General features: G+C 48.4%; 1 protein-coding gene across 5 annotated transcripts in view; it reads right to left on the bottom strand.

Moving 5' to 3' along the window:
• Nucleotides 1–22,742, bottom strand: part of DOT1L (DOT1 like histone lysine methyltransferase) — a 112,813-nt gene that overhangs the window by 8,792 nt on the left and 81,279 nt on the right. For 2 of the 5 annotated variants that reach the window (XM_075903195.2, XM_075903194.2), the window contains exons 17-28: nucleotides 16,097–16,198; nucleotides 14,554–14,691; nucleotides 13,586–13,711; nucleotides 12,241–12,725; nucleotides 11,855–11,978; nucleotides 10,669–10,815; nucleotides 8,192–8,321; nucleotides 5,468–6,084; nucleotides 4,022–4,227; nucleotides 3,223–3,287; nucleotides 1,725–2,696; nucleotides 27–648 (exon numbers count right to left, since the gene is read on the bottom strand). In XM_075903195.2, coding sequence (XP_075759310.1) covers nucleotides 62–648; nucleotides 1,725–2,696; nucleotides 3,223–3,287; nucleotides 4,022–4,227; nucleotides 5,468–6,084; nucleotides 8,192–8,321; nucleotides 10,669–10,815; nucleotides 11,855–11,978; nucleotides 12,241–12,725; nucleotides 13,586–13,711; nucleotides 14,554–14,691; nucleotides 16,097–16,198 — 3,699 coding nt within the window. In that variant the 3' untranslated portion in view covers nucleotides 27–61. The remainder of the gene's footprint in view (nucleotides 1–26; nucleotides 649–1,724; nucleotides 2,697–3,222; nucleotides 3,288–4,021; nucleotides 4,228–5,467; nucleotides 6,085–8,191; nucleotides 8,322–10,668; nucleotides 10,816–11,854; nucleotides 11,979–12,240; nucleotides 12,726–13,585; nucleotides 13,712–14,553; nucleotides 14,692–16,096; nucleotides 16,199–22,742) is intronic. The other 3 variants (XM_075903196.2, XM_075903197.2, XM_075903198.2) reach the window with 3 other exon arrangements.

Below are 22,742 nucleotides of genomic sequence, written 5' to 3'. Positions count from 1 at the left end.
AAACCTCCTGTTTTCTCTAGCCTTACCTTACAAAATAAGAACTGTTAGCTAAGCAAGCTCTTTATCGTGGCTTAACCCCAGAAAGGTGCGAAGCATAAGGAGACTGCATGCCAAGTGTAACCCACATAGCAGACGTGCCAGTTGCGTTGGACTGCGGGATCACGGGCGCGGTCTGTGCCAACGCCAAACGGGGCAGAGGAGGGTGATGGACAGTAAAGGAGGGACGGGAAGTTTTGTGCTGAAGAGAAGCTAGCTTAATAGACAAGGAAGCATTAGCAGATTGGACAGAAGCAGCAGAAGAGGATGGTAAAAAAGCATCGTTAGCTGGGATGGATGCCAAGTTTTGCAGAAGCACAGGCTCGGAGTTAGAAGCAAGTAATGGAGGAGGAGGCGGCAATGAAACATTAGGAGGGGGTGGAGGAGGGGTATGAAAAACAGACTGCATCGGCGCTCTGTTTAGGTGTTGCACGGCTCTGTTCTCACTGGATGTCACTAAGCTAGAGGAGGGGGACTGGAAGGAGGAGGTGCTGACAACAGCCTGCAGAGGGTTTAAGCTTAGCATTGTGCTGCTAGAAACAGCACTGCTGCTGAAACTGGCTCCAAACTGATGAGAAGAGGAGGCAGAAGGCACCGCATGGTTAAAAATACCTGCAAACAGGAGAAAAAAAACTCAGCTTCAACAGATGGGCTTTGTACAGTCACAAGCGACAAGAGAAACAAAACAAAAAGCCAAAAAAAAGCAAAATTATAGCAGTTACAGCCCCATACAAAATATGCAGCATGAAATAGCAGCAAGCAATGAGAGATAATGGTGCAGGCCAGGGGGTACTAGAGTCACTTACCTTCCTATTGCCAGCCTGCAAGTGCCATGGGGAGCAGTGGCCTGACCCAGGAAAAAGCAGAGCTTTGGGTTCTAGGCCATGCAGGCAACCCTCTGAGTCACTAGAGCTCTTTAGCTGAAGACTGGAATTACTGCTGTTCCCTCCTGCTTACCCACTTACAAGGCTGCCGGGGGAGGGTGTGTCTGTCCAACAATCTATACACGCTAAGAGGTGATGAGAGTTAGGATTTCCCGACATGGTGCATGAATGATTATGGGCAGGACCTCTCTGAACCTGCCAATGCTATGGGGTCAGCGGAAGAGTCTTTCCTACCTGCTGCCACTAAATGAGAGAACAGAAGCATAGAATGCTAGAGGAGCACATGGCGTTTGCTATTCGTGGCACAGAAACATTCTTCTCATCAGGGTCAGTTCAAGAACTAGCAGAATGCTACACAGCCCATCAGCATCTGATCTCAAAACGATACGGATATTCAGCACAAACATGAAAGGGGGAAAGAATCTTATGTCCTAGTCTCAACCTTCCCCGAGGCTGAGACGTCGCATTTCCTTCATTGTTCATGGAGGGCTGCATGACACGTTAAACCTTTAGACCTGCAGGGAGACCTAAGCTGGTTCCAGCATTGTGACCACGGACGCCCTCGCCGGTTATGAAATCAGAACCTGTAGGCAAACGCCCGTTTCCCTTACGGTTAGTTCTACGCTCATCTAGCAGATAGAAAGCTGGTTGTTCTGTCCACTGCGCTGGATTAATTCCATCAGCCCTGAGTGATGCAGGACCCTCAGTCCAAGGCAGAGCTGCTCCAGCTCCTGCAGCAATGAAAGGGAAAGAAACTCTGCCTCCAGCCCTGCCCTTACACCAGAGAAAGAAAGTTCTGCCTACCTCCAACTGTTCCACCTGTAACCCCGGGAGAGAAGTTCCCCATAGCATGAGAGTTAGTCAGTCTGGTTGTAGCTGATGAGACATGGACCAGACTGGCAGCAGCTGGCATTGAATTAAATAAGGACTGCAATACTGAGGAGTTGGTGACCGAGTTGAGGTTTGCCTGCAAAGCCATGGGGCCCAGGGGGAACTGCGATCCAGTGGTCAAGGTGTTTAAGAAAGGATGGTGCGTCTGAACAGCAGGCGCTGGGTTGCCTGCAGGCGAGACACCAGTGGAAAGGCTTTTGCCATTGAGAAGGCCACCAGAAGATACAGTAGCAGCAGAAATGAAAAGGTTGTGGCCATTTTTAAACTCCACATCTCGGTCCCGTCCTTTGCTGGCCTTGCCATTGTGCTGCAAGGAACTTTTGTCAGAAGCTCCTGGACGAATGGTTAGTTCACTGAGCTCTTTACTTTTGACCCCTGGCCGGTTTAAGTCTTCTCCTTTCATGCTGACTAGGCCTTCAAGCTGCCTCTTGTTCAAAAAGGGATTTGTCTCCAGAATCCCCACATCTTTGCTCCGCTGGGACTGAAAACCCAGCGAGGCGTTGAGGGCTGACACATCTGAATTCTTATGAGGAAGAGAAGCACCATCAGTAAAGCTGTGTAAACCAAGGTCTGCGGTCAGCCCACCATTGTACATGGCTCCATTAGTGGAGTTTGTATTGGAGCTGAGTCCATCCGTCCCAGAGGAGGACATAGTGATGTTTTTCCTTGTATGTGCTGCAATTTTGGCATCAATGGCCATGCCATCTTCAGAGGATGGCCTAAAGGCAAACAGAGAATTCTGGCTCAGAGATGGAACAGCCTGCAATGGGCTATCTGTCGTTTTGGTCAGGTTGATGTCCGAAATTGGCGAAAAGGTAGACTTCCATTTACTGCTATTGATGTTCTCACTGGTTTGTGCTTGTCTCCTCCCAGCTAAACTGCCACCTAATTTGGAAGAAGGATTGCATGCATCAATGAACAATTCATTTAATCTTCAGTAAGCAAAATCTGTCCAACAACTTTACTCATTGTAACAGCTGATTCTGCTTTCCCAACACACAGGGACAATGCAGAAGCTATCAATCCCTCTGCGACCCGAAATAGATGCATCTCAAAGGACTGATTAGGCTACTGTAATCCACTAAGGCAAAAGTGGGTCAAGCTCCCACTGTCTAGGAAAAAAGAGTAAAACCCTCTAACATGCTCTATTCTACCCATAATTTTATCCAGGTGCCAAGAGTCAGGACTACAACCATAAATTTAAAGGGGCTTTTGAAGCAACCAACTACAAAGAGATGGCCTGAAAAATCTAGTAATGTGATGAAGGCAATCCCCTTCAGGCTCGGGATTAGCACGCCTCTGCTCTGAAAGGCATGTTCTCCCCCGGAAAGCCTGCTTACCAACGGACACCCTAAAAACCAGAGGGCAGCAAAGTACATTTAAAGGGAGGGTTAACATTAGCCAAACTCACCATTTTCAATAGTCTTCGGTGGAGATTTGCTCTCCAATGATATTGTAGCAATTTTCCTCTCAATTCTAGCAAGAAAAGAAAAAGGTTACTCCACAGTGCTTCTTGAAGTCTTGCTGTTACCGAGTTAACCTGGGACGTACCTTTTAGGTTTTATGTTTCTGTGTCTGCACAACTAGCGTTACAATGTACAATACCAGCTTAGAATGCTGGTGCTCGACCCTCCCAGAACAGGATGCCACTTTCAGGAGTCTGATTTGTGTCTCATACCTCCAAATCACACCTCACTTCAACTACCTGCTTACACGATCAGACAAACATAAGAGACTCAACAGAGGCTGTGATGGAATTTTACCTACATACCAAGAATACACATTTATGGAACTTTTCATTGCTTTTTTCCTTCCTCGGGCAGATTTCCAGCACCTTTACTCAAAGGGCTTCACATACACACAAATGGGAAAGAATGTGGCAGGTGTCTAAACCTAGAGCAACATGACACAGAAGTCTGAAATAGGAAGTGAAGAACTCTGTACCAAATTGAAATGGAAGTGGGAATTTTCTTAGCCAAAAGTTACCCAAAAGGTGAGACTCGGTCAGGATGCTGAAGTGAGCATTCCTGCAAATTTTATGCTGATTCTCTCCAAGAAAGCCACCCATGGCAAACACTGAAAACCAAGCTAAGAGCATAAACACAGGTTAATGAGAGATCTTTATACCTTGAACGAACAGACCAACCTAGAGACCTGTAGCTTCAGATCAGATAAAGCTGCTAACCTGACATCTATGGAACAACATTCACCTGCTGCTATTGTGCTCATCTTCCGATCCCTGCTCCTCATCCGAAGTCAGCGGCGAGTAATGAACGCCGTTGGTCTGACTCAGGGGCTTCTCTTTTTTCAACACTGGAGGCTGGTCATTGTCCTGGTAGGGAACAGGAGAGTTCTTCAGGGAGTTTTCAGGGGAGGAAATGGCTGTTATTTCTAAAGGCTGATTAATGTTATTGACCTGGGATAGGGAGAAAAAAAAATGTTAGATGAAAATATTCTTTTAGGAAAGAACTTCCTAAGACAAGAGTCACACTCACACTCAGCTTTAAGACTAGCTTAGTGCTTTAACACCAATAGTCAATGCTGTGCTTCAGTGTCACAACCCTAAAAATCCCAGACTCTGTTTGGCTCCTTTCGGAGCTATCGGGACTGAGTACTTGATCTTGAAGACAACAGAAGTAGACAGTTAAATGCATGGAGAAGAGAGGGCTAGAACATTTCACCTCAAATATCAATTTCAGATGTCATGATGAATGCAAGCTACCGATCCTCGTTAGGAACATCTGCTGTGCGTTTTATAATGCTTACTGAGTACCAGTTGCTTAAAGTCAATGGGACATAAGCACTCAAGTCACTTAATGAATTTATTTAGGCAGTAAAATTTAGATTTCACTATAAGCAAATATATTATGTTTCATGGGCACTTGGAGAGTCAGAATTACACCAAAATTGTAATGCCGCACAGTACTGATATGCCAAAAATATACCTCTACTTCAGGGGTGGGCAATAACTTTTGATGGGGGGCACTCCAACAATTTGGTAAGTGATCAAGGGCTGCGCTCTTCTTTGATATTAATGGAGGAAGCGCAGAGTGTGGGGATGCAGGCTGGGTGAAGAAGAGAGCCCAAGGAAGGGAACTGGGGTGCAGGAGGGGCTGTGGGGTTTAAGAGGGAGTTTGGGTAAAGGAAGGAGTTGTGACCTGGGGCAGGAGTGCAGGGTCCAGGAGGGGATTCGGGCCTGGGGGAGGGGAGTAGCATCTGGGAGGGAGTTGTGACCAGGTGCACAAGTTTCAGGGATGACCTGAGGCCAAGATTCAGGGTGTAGACATAAGTGGGGTGCCATGTGCAGGCTCTGACCAGGAAGCACTTACCCTAGGTGGCTCCCAGCCAGCAAAACCCTCAGGCAGGCTCTCTGCCTGCTGCGCTCCTGCATGCCACTCAAAGTGGCTGTCTGCAGGGGCCATTTGCATCTCTGCATGGGGTTTGCCCCCCGGAGGGAGGGAGGGCACTCTGTGAGCTGCCTGCGCCGATACCATGGCCAGGGCAGCTCCCAAGACTGTGCTGTGGGTGGGGGCAGTGAGAGTAGCATCCTCCCAGCAGCAGCGGGCAGTGCCAGGGCAGTGCGCTGGGCCATGGGACAGTGACAGCCCTTCCCCTCTGCTCTACTTAGTTATAACTCCCATCATTCTTTTCCTTACCATGGAGTTAATATTGAGTGGTGACCCCGAGGGCTGTGTAAAGAGCCCAGCCACGGTTGGTAAGGATTTGCGTTTAGGGGACACCCCAGAATTCAGATTCAGATTCCCATTGGAGGATCTCTTCCTTCGACCACGTTTCTTCCCATCCTGCATGTGTGCTTGGCCACAGTCCATCCGAATGCTTGCAGCCAGGGGGCTGTGCTTGTTAGAAGGAGACTGTTTCACGCTTCCTGTACTAGGAGAAATCGTGAAGATGATTCTTCTCTTGGCCTCATTCTCCGGATCTGAAAAAGCGGCATCAGGCTGAAAATCTCCCTTTGTTCCTTCGGCAAACATCTTCTGTGCATCCCCGTACTGCAGTGCCCCTACCATACTCTGGGGGGCGCCATTTAACTTGGGGCTTGCTGAGTGCTGGTGAGCTGGGGAGTTCTGCCCGGAGTTCCGTGACTGCAGCATTAGCAAAGAAGGGTGTTGTGGAGTGGAGCTCCGAGACCCCACAGAGCTAAACAGGCTCCCCGAGTCGTCCACAGCTGCCTGATCAACACCATGGTTAAGGTGGGCTGGGCTATTTGAAAGAGTTCCATTAACTGCCATGGAGCCAGAAGAATATGAAAAACCTGTTGAAAGGGAATGTATCGTTCAAGAAGAGCAAAGGTGCGTACTCTCCAGTGCGAGCAAGATTACATTTCTGGGATATATGGTTGAGACTATTTTCTTCCATTATTTGATCTGAGGAAGTGGGTCTGGCCCACGAAAGCTCATCATCTAATAAACCATCTTGTTAGTCTTTAAAGTGTTACATAGTCCTGTATTTTGTTTCAGCTACACCAGACTAACACGGCTACATCTCTATCACATTTCTGGGATATGTCTGCGTACAACTATTCCTCTCTGCATTAAGAAATTGGCAACCCCGGCAAAAGCAGTAACTGCGCTGAGCTCTGCAAGGCTGCTCTTCATACAGTGAAGCCAAGAACACCACTGGATGGGTTGGTGAACTAACTTACATCTGTCAGTTCACTCTGCTCCCTTTTACAGAATATGGGACCTTCTTACGTAACATGCAAGTGTCCTGCTTTTAGCCCATTTTCTGTCATTCCTCAAGTGCCTTCTCAGGAAAAATAGTTCACCTTGGATTAGAACCCACAAACCTGTGCGCCACACAGCAAGAGTCGGCCAGGTTCCTTTCAAACAGACCTGATCACCTGCAAACCTAGCGGCCCCTCCCCCCCTCCACACACACACCCCACCACCACCTCAAACCAAAAGGAAGAGGGAGAACACAGTGGTGGATCTTCAGTAAGTCAGGGGAGGGAAGGAACCCATGTGGGAGTTGAGGAAAAGGGGAGTAATTAAGCTCATTAGTATCAGCAGTGATGCATCATGCATGGAATTAGACTATAGTTCGGGCCTTCTGTCTTGGAATAGTTGGGACGCAGGAACCCGGTGTTACCCTGCAGCACCCTTTTGGCTAAGCAAGGAGTGTCTAGTGGCTTCAGAAGGAGCCACCTTCAGTCCTGCTCTGCTGAAAAAGCATTCATCCCCTCAAAGGCCCTGAGGGTGTGGTACCCAGAGGAACAATGACCATGCAAGTCGGATGAGGCTACAGCTGTGGAAGAGAGCTTCCTGCAGGCTATGCTGAAAGGCACTCACTGGTCTAAGAAGCCTGAATAAAAGGTCTCTGGGTGTTTGTGGGGAAACGGCTCCTGCCCCTTGTGAAGCTCCCAGTGTTGAGAATGGCAGTCAGGAAGTCAACAGCTGCCTTTCCAGACTATAGTAAAAGGCCCAGCTCATTTCTCTTACTCCAAGGGAACCCTGGCACAGTGCACCAACCACTGGGGAGCAACAGGATCCAGTAGTGGTGCAGCAGAAGGTAGGATGTCCCCAAGGCTGGGGAGACCCTTTGTTCATCCTTCATTTGTGCTGATGAGAGAAAGAACTGGAGGCAATATTCTGCCAGCGTTCCACATGGCAGCTGCAGCTAGAAGAACCAGGAGGCTAAGCGGGGCCCCAAACAGACACGCGGTGGCAGGAAGGTGAAGTCAATCGATACAGATACTAGAAGAGAGCCTAAGGGGGACTTCCCAGGCTAGGAGTTCAAGACTGATCTACAATAGTGTTTCTCAACCAGTGGTCCAAGTACCCTTAGGGTACTCGAGAGAAGTCTGGGGGGTCCGTCAACACAACTGACATTCGGAGAAAACTGAATTTTTGTTTTAAGTTTTACAGCACTTCACTATTTTTGTACTTTTTACACTAAAAAATGTCATCGCCTGCCCAGCCACGATTACGTTGTTTAAACAAATGTGTTGAAATGGTAGAAAAAAAATTGTGTCTGAAAACTGTAGGTACTAAGGGTATTTTTTTTTTTAAAGGGGAGGTACTTGCTTTTTTTTTTCTTTTTTTTTGAAACAGGGGCACTTTATAAAAAAAACGGTTGAGAAACGCTGTTCTACAAGAACCAACTGCCCATCGTGGTTTGTGAGTCTTTTGTCAGAAGTGCCACACACGTTTCTGCCACTTAATCACCCTTCCTTTCATGCTTTTTCAGCCTGATTTCACCCCCAATCTAGGTTCTCCTCCTTAACCCAGAAACATCGAGCCTCTCCATACAAAACTGCACCATACATCCAGCTCCGAAACACCAGGGGCCATAGACTCCCAGTGCCCAAATGCTCAAGCACACGTAATAAAAGGAGGTTCTTCAGAGGGGAAATTAATTACCTGAGGTAGCCAAAGCCAGTGGCTTGTTTCCAGCAGCATTGCTCACACCATTATGAGAACTAGCACCAAACTGTTTTTCAAGTGTTGACAACGAGTCTCGATTCTGATGAACTGGACTAGGTGTGCTTCTCTGGAGGAAGCGAAAAAAAACACGGGCATTTCAATCCAGAGAGTTTATTCAATAGCTGTTCATTGAACAGAACTCACAGGCATTAGTGCATTCCATCGCTTTCGATCGCTCTGGATTGCCTAAACCTTCTGGGCTTTGTATATTTTCAGAAAATTACAGTTTAATTCCAGGCTGCCCAAACATCACCAAGCCAAGGGCTGCATTGGCAACTTGCTACTTCTCGTTTGATGCGGCCTGCAGGGAGGGCATGTCACTATAATGCACCACTGCATGCAGAGACACGGGCTCTCAGCAGACCACACCGTCTGCACTAGCACGAGAACCAGACCATGGACTGCACGATGGGATCTCAGGAGCCTCATTGAGTGTCTCCTCAAGCTGCCATTGTCCATGCCCAGGGAATATTCCTCTTTCCCACCTGGAATAATAATCACCAACTGGCTGACCACAGGTCACCAGCAATGTACTGGTGCACAAACAGAGTTCTCAAGTAATCCCAAGAGCCTTGGTGACCTCCTGCTACTGGGCTGTAGTTTGTTTCTAGAACTGTTGGGCTCACATACCATGTCACAACCAAGAGCATAAGGAAGTGTTTCTTTTACACAGGTGGCAGTAGAGTTCCCAGGATAAGCCTTTGCTGACAACCCAAAGAGTGGAAAGGGACTGAAAGCGATTCCTCTCCTTGGAGGAAGAAAGGGGAAAACTCAAAAAGACGGAAAACGATGTACCCTTCGGTCTCATCTACGTCTGCAGCTATAAGCAAGGCACAGGTTTGTTTGGAATAGGGGGCCAACCCACCGCAGCTACATTATCTGTAATAGGGACTGCCTAGACATAGCCTAAGCACATTGCCACCACTAGGTCAGAGTTTGGCCTATGCAAGGGCTAGCCTGGTTACGGGACAGTTCCATCTCATCAACGACTTTTATTATCTACATTGACTTAGCATCCAGGAGTCCCAGTCACGGATCAGGATCCCATTGTGGCAGTGCTATATAAACACATCAAAGAGGGCTCCTCTGCCTTCAACTCAGGTCCTTCAATCCACAGCTACAGTGCAGACTGGAAAGGAGTAAAGGGCTGCAGCGTACCCTCAGTTCACACACAGTGAGGCGTGCACTCAGATTGAAGGCATGGTGCTATTCAAGTATTTCTGTTCTCAAGATACCTCCCTAAGCAATAAACCATCAGGAACCCTAGCCAGAGCCACACTCCCACCAGCTGTAAGTCAGCACAGGCCTGCTGACTTCCATAGAGCTACCCTGCGCTGCCCCACTACACGTACACACACAAGTGCGCACAGAAAGATTCACATGCTGTAGGCGCTCACAGACTTCAGAATCAAGTGCTCCCTCTGCCAAACCAGTTATCAGCCAACGCTGTGTGCCAAAGAAAGCCCTAATTCCCCAGGGCAGCAGTGTAACTCACTACCACTTCCTTCCATGTTAAGAGAAGTCTCCACCTGGAATGAAGATGACAGAGTTCTCCAACAACTGCAAGGCCTTTCGCTGGGAGAGGGGACAAGGGAGACCAACTACAATGCCCTCCAACTGCAGCTGCCTGTGGATCTGTGGGACAATGGGCTTTGGGGGGACGTGTATGCCCAACTGCATGCTGCTGCACAAAGATGTACTGGTGAACTGCTGGACAGGACTCAAACACCACGACGGGGTCACAATCTGGAAAACATCCAGCCAGCGTGAGATGGTTCAGTGGGCTGAGAGGGGAGCCATTAACCCTCCTTTTGCCCCCCAACCCTGCCACACTACCATCCAGACAGATTCCAAACCCATGTTCCCCCCGGGAAGGGAGTAAACACTTCTTGCTCATCTGATCCGCCCTCCTTCACTGTCCTTTTCATGCTCTTCCCCCTGGAAATACACCCCAGCACAGAAAATAAATACGGGTCCCAAAACACTTTCAGGTGTAAAACCTGAAAAGTCAACCCCACTGCAACAGCTCGTGCTTGGCATGTGCCCATTTCACAGCACGGCACAAACACAACCTAGGAAGTCGCAGCTGAGCTGAAATGAGCAGTTGGGATTCTTAACTCACAGTTCCATGCCCTACCCATGAGGCTATGTCTGCCTCTCCAGCATGCCACAAATTCAGAACACAAGCTGTTTGGGACAGGGACATCCTCTCTCCCCCTGTCCAGGGCACATGCTGACCTAACAAACACTAGGTCCAAGGTCAAGGTAGAGCCAGCATCAGCAGTCACTCCAAAAGTATCAATGATAAGTAATCTAGCTCAACATCCTGGCCAGGACTCTGGTGCACCGTATGCGATTATTGCCCAGTTTGGTTTTCAGTTAGGGATGGAAAGTGTTGACAATCCCTTACTCACCACCTTCTCAACACGGCTAGGTAGGACTACGCTGGCCAGAGGGATACTAACAGGGAGTTTATTGGGCTGCACCGTGCTGAGAGGAATACTGATAGGTAGGCTGGTGATAGTTTCTCCATTACTTGCAGAAGTCCTCTCTCGCAAAACCTGCAAACACACAAGCAGCCTGTTTCAAATGGGGGCTTGTTACTAGTAAAAGTTTCCCCGACCACGACCAAGCCATGCGATCTCTTAGCATACGCTAAGAAATAGATCTTAGAATACATCTTGATATAAAGTACACCGTGTACGTTTCCCCCATATACTATCCTGCTTCATTTGTTCCCATCAGGCTGCATGTTACATCCAAGAAATGGGTGTCTGGGAAGGTCGGATGCATTACAAAGACAGCCTTTCAATTCAGCCAATGACAACCCACCGCAACCACAGAGGAGTGCCAGTGTCCAAAGGAATCTGGAGTAGATCACCTTGGGCCAGAGGATGGAGGCTCGAATGTGGGCCTCAAAGGGCAGGGCGGAGCTGGGGGTGAGGGGGGAATTTTTCGAAAGCTTGTTTCCCCAAATATCTGCGAAGATGTGGGGAGTCACAGCCTCTTATTCCTTAAAACGTGCCTACATGAGAAATATAAGCCTGCACTTGTGAGAAAGAAAGGTGCCTGTCGAACAGAACTGTAGACAGAAACTCTCTGTCCACGGAATAGATACAGGCAGGCAGCAGCATGACAAATTTCCTAGCACTACCACCGGGTGGTGTGCATCAACTTGACTCCGGAATGGGTGCTGCTACATGGGAGAGGACAGTTCACACACAGTGGTACATTCTCTCCTCAGCCTCTCCATGGGACCAATGCCCAAGTGATGGGAGGGGGGACTGGTCATGTAGACAAGTGCTCACTCAGAACTCGAGTAACACCACCTACTCACTTTATTGAGTTCACTGAGACAGCATCAGGTAGCATTACAGCTTTTGGTCACTGCCAACCTAGCTTGTGACCAGAGTCTCTCTATTCTCCAGTTTCTTCTTTTGACATCTTGGACATCACACCCAATGCTCAATTGACCTTTCCTATGGCTACCAGTAAGGAGCAAAATTCACAACCTCTAGCTTAGTGCTTTTATGGTTTGGCTCCATGAGAAGCAACATGTCTGTTGCCAGCTCTGTGTAGAGCAGCCAGTCCATCCCTTACCTTCTCTCCTGCAATCGGTAAGGCCGCTGGGGAAGAGGGCCGAGTTTCCTGAGGACTCAGCTTTATGCCATTTGAAATTCCAGGGCTTGGATATGTAAGGCCATTCTCTTTTACATGGTCAGCTCTGGAACAAAGATGCACAGAATTAGCTTTTGCTTTCTATTGCTCTTTTCCAAAATTAATTCCTGTTTCAAACTCAAGGCATTACTGCCTTGCTTACCTGATCAACTGCCCTTGTTGAATATACTAGCTAAGGGCTATGCCACAAAGCTTTACCACACTAGAATCTAAACGGAGATTCTACTTCTATTGTCTGTAGATATTACCAGCAACACGACAAGCATTACCGCACCTCATTTCCCAACACAGGAACTGACCACTCTCACCTCTGATGTATCTCATTAGTTGTTGCTTTTCCATTGACTGCATGGTCCTGATTCAAGTGTCTCCTTAGGACTATCTTAGCTGGGGAAAACCTGGTGTAATCAGGTAAGGACAAGCTTGCTGTCTTGTCCACCTTCTGTCTGCTGCTGTGGTTTGGGGTGCAAGGGATTATTTCTTGGTCCAGGTGAGAGGTCATGTATTGAGGGGTATTCTGCTTAGAAGAGGGCCTGCTAAGAGCATTATGGATTTCATAGGGAGTAGCATGGCCATTCATGGACAGTTCAGGGCTCATGCCATTGATGTGAGGCATAGGAAATTTAGAGCACTCAAGCTCAAGTTGGAATCTGCCGTGATCAGCCTCAGTCTCACGGCCTAAACGATTTTTATTGCGTAGTTGTACCGACAGAGATTCATCGGGCGGCATATACGATTTCAGCTGCATGAGCTCCTGCTGCCTTTGACTTTTCTCAAGCTCCACAATGCTGATCTTTAAATGAAGAGGAGGACAAGGATTAAAGACTAGACCTACAAATTATACCACATTTTGGAGTTTTCCCTTCCAGATGCTTCTCAGAAAAAGTGTTCCTTTTTTTGGATGATAACTCAAAGCAAATAATCTAGGATTTAAAAAACAAAATTTCAATACACGCTCTGGATTTGTGAAACAAAAGACAGAGGTAGAAAAAAGAAATGTTCACACAAAAGTAGTGAACATCTCGCGCATGTGAGACAATTTCCAATAAAGAGCGTAAAAAGTCAGATTTAAATCAAAATACAGCCCAATTTAACAATATAGGAAGATGGGGGGCGGGAGGGAGATACCATATACAAAAAAGGTACAACCAAGGTACAACATTTGGACTGGGTTACAACTTCCTATGAGAAGCCAAGAGAACCAACCCCAGGTGAAAAGAAAGGTCCTCTTGGCAAGATATTTCTATGGGAAGAGAAGTGTGACATGAAACACAGGAGATACAATATGGGTGCAACAGAACTAAACAGAATAAAACCAGTTGGACCTTTCTTTTCACCAGACAACGCATTTTAAGGAAACAGAGAACAGCTGATAAACCAATGCTCGGGTTCAAAAGCTCAGAGCAATACTGGAAGCCAAGCAAATTTCCATTACTTGCCCTTTATACACCTGAAAAGTTATCTGAAGCTTTGATCTTCCTAGTTGTATTAACCCCTGCTAATCATTTTGCCATTACGCTACCATAGCAGCAGCCAGATGTATGTTCCAATATCATATTATGCAAAAAACATCATCATCATCACGTGCCCTAACTGGAAAACAAGCTGAATGCAACTTGGAGCGGGTGGCACTAAATTTGCTCCTGGTTCTACCTGCAATTCCAAACAGTGCTTTTGTTTCTCGGAAATCTGATTTTTCAGTGCCTGCTTTTCCTTCAGTAAGCTCTCCAGGGACAGTGTTGACCAATCCAGCTTCAGTTCTTCGCATCGTGCTTTAAGCTGCAAGAGTATTAAAGGCTTGGTCAGAAATATAATTCAAAATTCCAAATGATTAATGGGGCACGGCAGACTCCCACCCTCCTCCCCACTGACATTTGGAAGGCAACGTCTATCATACTGAAAACTAAACCCCAGAAAAATTGGTTTCCAATCCCAATTGATGCAGCTGGAAGTGGGTCCTATAGGCTCTGTAAGGTGTGTTACTCAACATCCCTAGATGCTTCTGCATTCAGCTTCTCCCATCCCAACATTAACTGCGTGAGCTGCTGAGAGTGGTAGAGATATAAAATGATAGCAACAGCAAGTGAGCCCCGGGCAAACTTCCTCACCACAGTGTTCTATGACCCCAACTGTGAACTGCTATCCCGTATGTGCAGAGTATGTCTGCCCAGCCATGTACCGTGGATAAAGTTGCGGGCACCCAAATCAAATCACATCAGAATATTTCTGGATTTAAATGAAAACTTCCATGAGAATGGCACACCCACCCCACCCTTTGGATCAAGATTCCTTCTTTTGAAATGCATTTGATTCAGAATTAAGAGAAAAAAGAATGCAACTGTTTTCTAAAGCCAAAAAGTTTAGGGCTAAAGGAAAGCCACAGGCAGTGTAGGAACCAAACAGTGAGCACAAGAACTGGACACATCAGCTCTTCCCATCACCAACACAGCATTCTCTGCATGTATAACATTCTTCTAGGCTCTAGAGGAACTAAGATTTCCGTTCCATTTTTGTACTCATTAAGATACAAAAAGAAAACAGCAGTTCAAGTCCTGCCATCTATATATAACGACCATCATTTGGCTCACACATTGCTAGTCAGATGGAAGCACAGTACGCACCAGCTGCAAGCTCTGATTCCTGAGTTCACTGTTATCTTTCTCCAGCTGCTTTGTCTGTTCCTTCAGCTGCTGGTTGTGAGCAGAAATCTCCTTCTGAGCCTGAATCAGGTCATTATACGTCAGAGCCTTAACTCCCAACTACAGGATGAGAAAGGGTTAGATTAAAGTGTGACTCAGTATTCCAATTCCAACAGTATTTCACAGTTCTATGTTGCCCATCATTCAAGAACTCACCCCACTTTCACAGTCCTGTTAAAAACTCCCTAACATTTCTGAGCAGCAATTTATCACCATCATCATTCCCACATTATGGATGGGAGCGGAGGCAGAAAGGTGAGATGTCTTGTGCAGTCACAAACACGTCACTAGCAAAGCTGGGAATACAACCCAGGGACTGACCCTCTAGTCGGATCATATGACCAAGTGACTAGTCGCTCTTTCCCCCCCACCCCTTGCTGTCTCTATCAGAGAGAGGCAGCAAGGGGGGAGGGAGCAGGAGCTAGTGGAGCCACCTTAAAAGCTGATGGAAATTCCATTCATTAGTCCATTAGCTGATTAAAACTTTTTTTTTTTTTTTTTGCTGCAAGATGGCTATCTTTCAGGACCAGACTTCAGAGAGAAACTTCTGAGCTGCAGTTCATCTGCAAATTTGACACCATCAGCTCAGGATTAAACAAAGACTGTGTATGGCTAGCCAGTTACTAAAACACTGTCTCCTCTCTTGGTGTTCACACCTCCAGATCAGCTGCCAGAAGTGGGTCTCCTCCTCCCTGACTGAATTAACCTCCTTATCTCTAGCCTGATTCTTGCCTGCATATTTATACCTGCCTCTGGAAATTTCCACTACATGCATCTGACAAAGTGGGTCTGTGCCCACAAAAGCTTATGCTCCAATACATCTGTTAGTCTATAAGGCGCTACAGGACTCTTTGTTGCTTTTGCAGATGCAGACTAACACGGCTACGCCTCTGATACTTGTCCAGATGGGCAGCTACTGATTCATCCCACCATGGTTATTTATCAGAACAGCACAGCATCTTGTTGAGGTTTGTTGTGCAGATGAATGAAATCCCTGGTTCGATTCCAAGTGTGTTCTGTTCTCCCACTTCATAAGCAGAAGTGGCTGGGGTCTTAAATCCACAAATAAAATGGTACAGTGATAACACCAACACTAAATCTGCAGATCACCAACGTGCACGTGTGAAGATTTTGGAGAATGATTGGGCAGACTTAGCAAGTCTGCTCAACTAGGGAAAAGAAGTGTTTTCTGGGGGATCTTTTGTTACCGAATGGAATTCAGCCCAGGACTAACACACCTCCTGGGATCAAGGCCTGGTGGTGGGACTGTTAAGCCACCACTTAAGCCACAGTGATGGACAGGACAAGAGAAGGAAATACACTCCGCTGTCCAGCCACCAGCAGGTAAGAGCCAAGATGTCAAAGGCAGAGAAACACTTCAATTACACTGGATTATTACTTCCTAGCATGGATATTTCTCTGCAAACATTCACTGTCAGTCCATTTGCACCAGGCTAACCCATACCTCATCAAGTTTCTGTTGAAAAAGCCGTTTGATTTCCTCTTTCTGTGCCTGGCAGTGGGTGAATAACTGTTGTGCTGTCCCCAGTAACTGAGCATTCTTTTCCTGAAAAAGTAAAACAAAACAAAAAAGGAATAGCAAAGTTTACATCATACGTCCCCTTTAATATAGGTGTGAAATTCCATCTCAGAAATTAGCATTTCAGATATATAGATGCCTACACAGACACAGGAACCCTATCTTAACAGTAAGACCTATTGGTGGTATGGTCTTCCAAGATCAACACGGCAAGTCCCATCACCTGAAATATTAAAAACTGTACTGCACAATTAAGAATGATCCTGCACTAGAAAAGAAAATGAACTAGACTGCTTCATAGATTCTGCAGTTCTGTGTTTGCTAGAGTTTAACACAGTGGGTGAAAATATATTTTTTAAAAGTACACAGCTATTTATTTACAGACTTTTCTGTAATATTCATCAGGATAATCTCTCAGTAGTTCAGACTTCTCTTCCCAGCACACTTGAGTGATAGGGAAGCACCAACCATAGTTTAATCATGAGAAACTGAAACACAAGGAGATAAAATAACTCGCCAAGGACACACACTAAGTCTGTGGCTGAGCTGGGAATAGAACACAGACGCCTCACAGAACATGCTTCAAAGAATTTCAGTAAATGAAAGTATGTCAGGGAAAATTGGGACTACGTTAAGTCACTTCCTCCTGAAGCCTCTCTCAATTTTTCATATAGAATTCATGCCACTTGTTTTGACTTCTAGGACAATTCATGGACATTACATTCACCCGACTACCACAAGGAACCCTTACAATCTTACCTCTCTTTCAGTCTCACACTCACTATTCTCAGAAAAGGCAGGAGAAGAACTGAGCAAAGAATTTCAAATGTATATGAAAACAGGGACTGGGCAGGGGAAAAGGAGCACAACTCTATGATTCCTTCCCATTTATATCCCAACTCTAGGTGGATTTTCTGCAGAGACAAAGCATTCACTGCCAACGGCTGAAGAAGGGAAAAAGAAAGGGTGTTGCACTCAGGAGCAACTGGATAAAGAGCAATGTTCTGCACATTGGGGAAAATACAGCATATTACATTCATCCACAATCAAAACCCCTCTGTCACCTACTCCAAGGGTTTGGGAAAGGAGAATGGCACAATCACCATGGCACTAAACCCACTGCTTAGGGGAGGCTGTGAAATCACTTCTTCTGTGGATACCTTGCATTTCATTTAGAGTTAAGGCAGCACAGTAGCTCCATCTAAGGGCACATTTGTGCATTTCATAGTATCTTGCTGAGCAGCTTTATTTATTTTTTGTAGTAAGTCACAAAGGCAGAGGCAGTATTGTAACCAGTATGCACAATAGAACCAGTTATTTAGCCAGAACAGATTGCATTCAGGTTACACAATTTTTAACTAGTGACTCTACACGCCACGAAGAGACTTTTGACTTACAAATAGTGTTTCACGTGTTGGTTTCCTTAAGGTAGCAAAAGGTATCAGAAACCACCACCGTACAGTCTGAAATCACTGTGCAAGAGGGCAGAGTTAACTTTATGCTGCTCACTGTCCTGACACCAAGCTTGAGAACAGAAGGATTTTTTGTCCCCCATTTCTTAAGGGACCTTGAGACGAAGTGATGTTCAAAGCGCTTCTGGCCCAGTGAATGCAGCAAGCAGCATTTGGTTACTTCCAGCAAAGGCACAGCACCAGCCTTCCCATATGGAGAACAATCTATCAGGTCTGTGAAAGTCTAGTGACTTGATGCTATTACCCTGGATTATGTATTTCATAAAAGTCACATCATAGGAAAAAATCCAGCAGCATTCTTCTCAGACTGCCAAAGGCCTAGAAATAACAGACCCAAAGTGTTGAGCATTAAAATTTAACTGTGTAGGCAGAGTTGTGTGGAGGAATAAGAGAACTGTTACTTACCTGTAACTGCTGTTCTTCGAGATGTGTTGCTCATGTCCATTCGAATTAGGTGTACGCACCGTGTGCACCGCATCCTCCGGAGCGTTTTCCCTAGCGGTACCCTTAGCGCCGGCAGGGCGCCCCTTGGAGTGGCGCTGCCATGGCGGGGCGCAAGTACCTCTGCCTGCGCTCCCCCACCTCAGTTCCTTCTTGATGGACGCTCCAACGAAGAGGAGGTAAGGGGGTAATCAAATGGACACAAGCAACACATCTCGAAGAACAACAGTTACAGGTAAGTAACTGTTCTTTTCTTCTTTGAGTGGTTGCTCATGTCCATTCGAATTAGGTGACTTCCAAGCCAACCCCACTCCAAGGAGGAGGAGGAGCACTCAAAGAGAAGTCCACGAAAGTTGAACAATCTGAACAAATTTATTCAACTAAGCAAACACAGAAAACTGTAGAAAGTGCAATGTGATACAGATAAAACAAACATTTACAATACAGAGCTGAGGACTGCAGAGCCCAACCCTGCGTCCTCCCTAGTCTGCTGTGCCAGCGCGTAATGCACCGTAACAGTATGGAGCGACGACCACGTGGCCGCCCTGCAGATTTCAGTGATTGGAACCTGCGCCCCAAAAGCTAAAGGGGATGCCTGCGCCCTGGTGGAATGTGCTGTAACCCGGGGCGGGACCTTCCCGGCCAAGGCATAACACTCCCTGATACACTCTGCGACCCAATTGGACAACCTCTGGGTCGATATGGGAAGCCCTTTCATTCTGCCAGCAACAATAACAAACAATTGAGTGGACTTGCGAAAAGGTTTAGTCCTGTCAATATAAAAGGCTAGCGCACGTCTAGCATCCAGGGAATGGAGCACTTGCTCCTTAGGGGAGGAGTGGGTCTTTGGAAAGAAAACCAGGAGGTAGATTTCTTGGGACAAATGGAACGGTGACACCGCCTTGGGGAGAAAAGCAGGGTGAGGGCGGAGCCTCACATTGTCAGTAAACACTAGGTAGGGCGGGTTTACCGTTAACGCCCTCAGATCGGAGACCCTGCGAGCTGACGTAATGGCCACAATGAATGCAACTTTCATAGAGAGGTGCTTCAAAGAGCACGTGGCCGGCGGCTCAAAGGGGGGGCGACACAAGTCTAGACAAAACAAGGTTACGGTCCCAAGCGGGGAGAGGGGGTCTAACCAAGGGATACAACTTATCCAAACCCTTAAGGAACCTTTTGACCATAGGGTCAGAAAACAGAGACACTCCTGCCAAACCAACATGGAAGGCAAAGAGTGATGCCACATGGACTTTGATAGAGGAGTTAGAGAGGCCACTGGACCTAAGTTCAAAGAGGTAGTCCAGAATGGACAGGACAGGTGCACAGGACGGGTGCACTCCCCTTTTGGACGCCCAAGACGAGAAGCGCCACCACTTGGCTGTGTACGACCGCCTGGTAGACAGTTTCCTACTACTTAGGAGCAACATCTGAACCTCCTGGGAACATTCCCTTTCCGGTTGGGTCAGCCACGGATAAACCAGGCCATCAGGTGGAAAGAGCTGAGATTCAGGTGAACCATGGTCCCCCGGTCCCAAGGTTGGGTCAGGAGGTCCCAAACCAGCGGGAGCGTTATAGGGTCCTTGGTGAGCATGTCCCCCAGAATAGGGAACCAGAATTGCCTGGGCCACCAAGGGGCTACCAGGATGACCGTGGACCTGAAGATCTTGACCCTGGTCAGAACCCTGGGAATTAGGGGAAACGGAGGGAAAGCATAAACGATGCCCACCGGCCACAGTATGGTCATGGCAACCCCCTGGAATGTTCCCCCAGCCCCAGCAGGGAGCAGTAGCTTTGGCACTTGGTGTTGCGTGCCGAGGCAAACAGGTCTACTAGGGGACAACCCCACCTGTGGAAGACGTGATGAAGGGCCGAATCCTTGAGCGACCACTCGTGGGCTCCGAAGGACCTGCTCAGAGCATCAGCCAGCACCCTAAGTTTTTGCACCCCGGCAGGTTCTCTGCCTGCAAAACTATGTTGTCCTCTATGCACAGGACCCAGACACACAGTGCCTCAAGGCAGAGGGGAGGCGACCGGGCTCCCCTCTGCCTGTTGAGGTAAAACACAGCCACCGTGTTGTCCAGGCGGACCAGGACAGAGCAGCGAGAGAGCTTCGACAGGAAGCCCGCTCTGCTGGGGACCATAAACCCCCAAGTGCGCTCCCCAACCCAGGTCAGAAGCATCTGTGACCAGTGTAAGCGAGGGGGGAAGTACAGTGAACAGGACCCCGCTGCACACCACCGCCTCATAGGTCCATCATTGTAGGGAGGCTATCCCCTCCGGTGGCACTGTTGGAACTGTGTCCCAGAGACCCCTGGCCTGGTTGAATGCCCTTGCCAACCGGGCCTGCATGGCGTACAACATACGTACACGCCGCCATGTGTCCCAGCAGCCTCGAGCAGACCTGGGCTGTCGTGATAGGGAATTAAGTTAACTCGGAAACCAGCTCCACTATGGACAGAAACCTGGCTCCGGGGAGGAGTGCTCTCGCCACCCTGGCATCCAGAAGGGCACCTACGAATTCGAGGTGCTGGGAGGGAGTCAACAATGACTTTTCCTCGTTTAGAATAAGTCTCAGCCTTATGAAGAAAGCCGTTGTGAGGGAAACATGGGCCTCCACTTGCTCATAGGAACGACCATGAATCAGCCAGTCATCTAGGTATGGAAAAACATGTACCCCTTTTTTGCGGAGGAAAAACTACGACTGCCATGCATTTTGTAAAGACCCTGGGTGCTGTTGAAAGGCCAAATGGGAGCACTGTAAATTGGAAGTGGCATCGGGAAACAATAAAACGGAGAAACCTCCTGTGGCTGGGTCTTATTGCCACATGGAAGTAAGTGTCCTCGAGATAGGAGACTGGTACGCAACTCTCGAACTGTAAAACCGGAATGACAGAAGCCAGGGTTACCATTTTGAACTTGGGCTGCTGGGAGGGACCTTGACCAACCCCACAGGAGCTGTCCCCTCTCGGGCGGCGGCGGCAACCCCTTGCGGAGGATGGGCCGACAGCAGCCCCCACACTCCCACTGGGAGCACGAGGACATAATCCCCACAGGGGACCTGGGACTACGTTCTCCCTTGCTGTCTGTAGGGCAGCTGACGACACTGAGGGGCCGGCGTGTGAATCCCCAAGGACTGTAGGGTAGACCTCATGTCTTTAAGGGTATAGAGTCTGGAGTCCGTATGCTCCGAAAACAAGGCTTTCCTGTCAAACAGCAAGTCCTGGATGGTGGTTTGGACGTCCGGGGGTATACCAGACACCTGCAGCCAGGCACCATGGCGCATAACCCCACTTGACACCATGGTGCGGGCTGCCGAGTTGACAGCGTCCAGGGAAGCCTGGAGGGCCGTGCAGGCAATGGTTCTGCCCTCAGAGGTCATGGTCGCAAACTCCTGACAGGCCTCGGCAGACAGCTTGTCCTTAAGCTTATCTACAGCCTGCCAGGTATTAAAAGCGTAATGACTCAGCATGGCTTGCTGGTTAGCAATGCGGAGTTGTACCCCACCAGTGGCATACACCTTACAGCCCATCGGGTCAAGGCGCTTGGGCTCCCTCGCTTCCGGGGACGGCCCCAGCTGGGGAAGCCTCTCCTTTTGGGCTGCAGCCTGAACCACCAAGGACCCCGGAACAGGTTGGGAGTACAAGTGTTCGTGCCCCGACTGGGGAATGTAAGAAGGTAATAGCGCCTCTCGACTCCTTTTAAGGTAGGGGTCAGGGTCGCCGGAGTCTGCCACAGGGCATTGGTAATTTTTGCCACGGTTTTATTAAGTGGCAAAGCCAAGCGGGTGGGCGCATCGTCCAAGAGGATGTCAATCATGGGATCCGTGTCCTCCACTACAGGTTCCACTGGGACATCCAGACTGGAGGCCAGTCGCCTAAGCAGATCCTGATGCGTTCGAGCATCCATAGTAGGCAACGCTGTTGCGGGATCCATCAAGGCTTCATCAGGAGATGACGATGACACCTGGATCAGTGCCAGACCCACCGTAGAAACCGGTTGAGGCACCGGCTGGGAAGGCAGTACTGCTTGTGGAAGCGGCTCCGATACCGAGGCCTGTGGCTCAGCAGTGGCATCTGTAGCAACCGACCTCTGGGGAGGAGGGAGGGGGTCGTGACAGCGACGGCTGCGCTCGGTGCCCTGAGGCACCAGACACCACAGAGGAGGGCACAGGCCCCTGCCACTGGTGGTAAGCCCACAGCGTCCAGAAGGGCCATTGCGGTTGAGGCGGCCAAGTCTGCTGCACCTGCGAATGATCATGCCAGGAATGGGACCTATGAACAGAGGAAGCTCCTGAGAACTCCGACCTGAACAACGCTGCATCAGAATCCGATGAGTAGTCAGACTCCGGCCAGGGAGGCGCAGATGACGAATGTCCTGCCACTGATGGAGGAGCAAACTTGGCCATTGCACTCGGGCAAACCCGAGTTTCTCGATGAGGGCATGCTGGCACCAGGAAGACCGGTCCCAGTGCTGGTGCCTGTTGCGGCACCAGGAGAACAGGTCCCAGTGCCGTGAGTGGAGCCAGCTGCAGCACCAGGAAAACCGGTCCCAGTGTCTGGGGTAGGGTTGATGCCAGGAGAACAGATCCCGGTGCCCGGAGTGGAGCTGGTTGCGGCACTGGGAGGACTGGTCTCAGTGTTGGTGCCGGTTGTGGTGCC

This window comes from Pelodiscus sinensis, chromosome 32 (assembly GCF_052426305.1).
Source record: "Pelodiscus sinensis isolate ZL-2025 chromosome 32, ASM5242630v1, whole genome shotgun sequence".
Classification (NCBI taxonomy): Eukaryota; Metazoa; Chordata; order Testudines; family Trionychidae; genus Pelodiscus; species Pelodiscus sinensis.
This window is presented reverse-complemented; position numbering and strand designations above follow the sequence as displayed.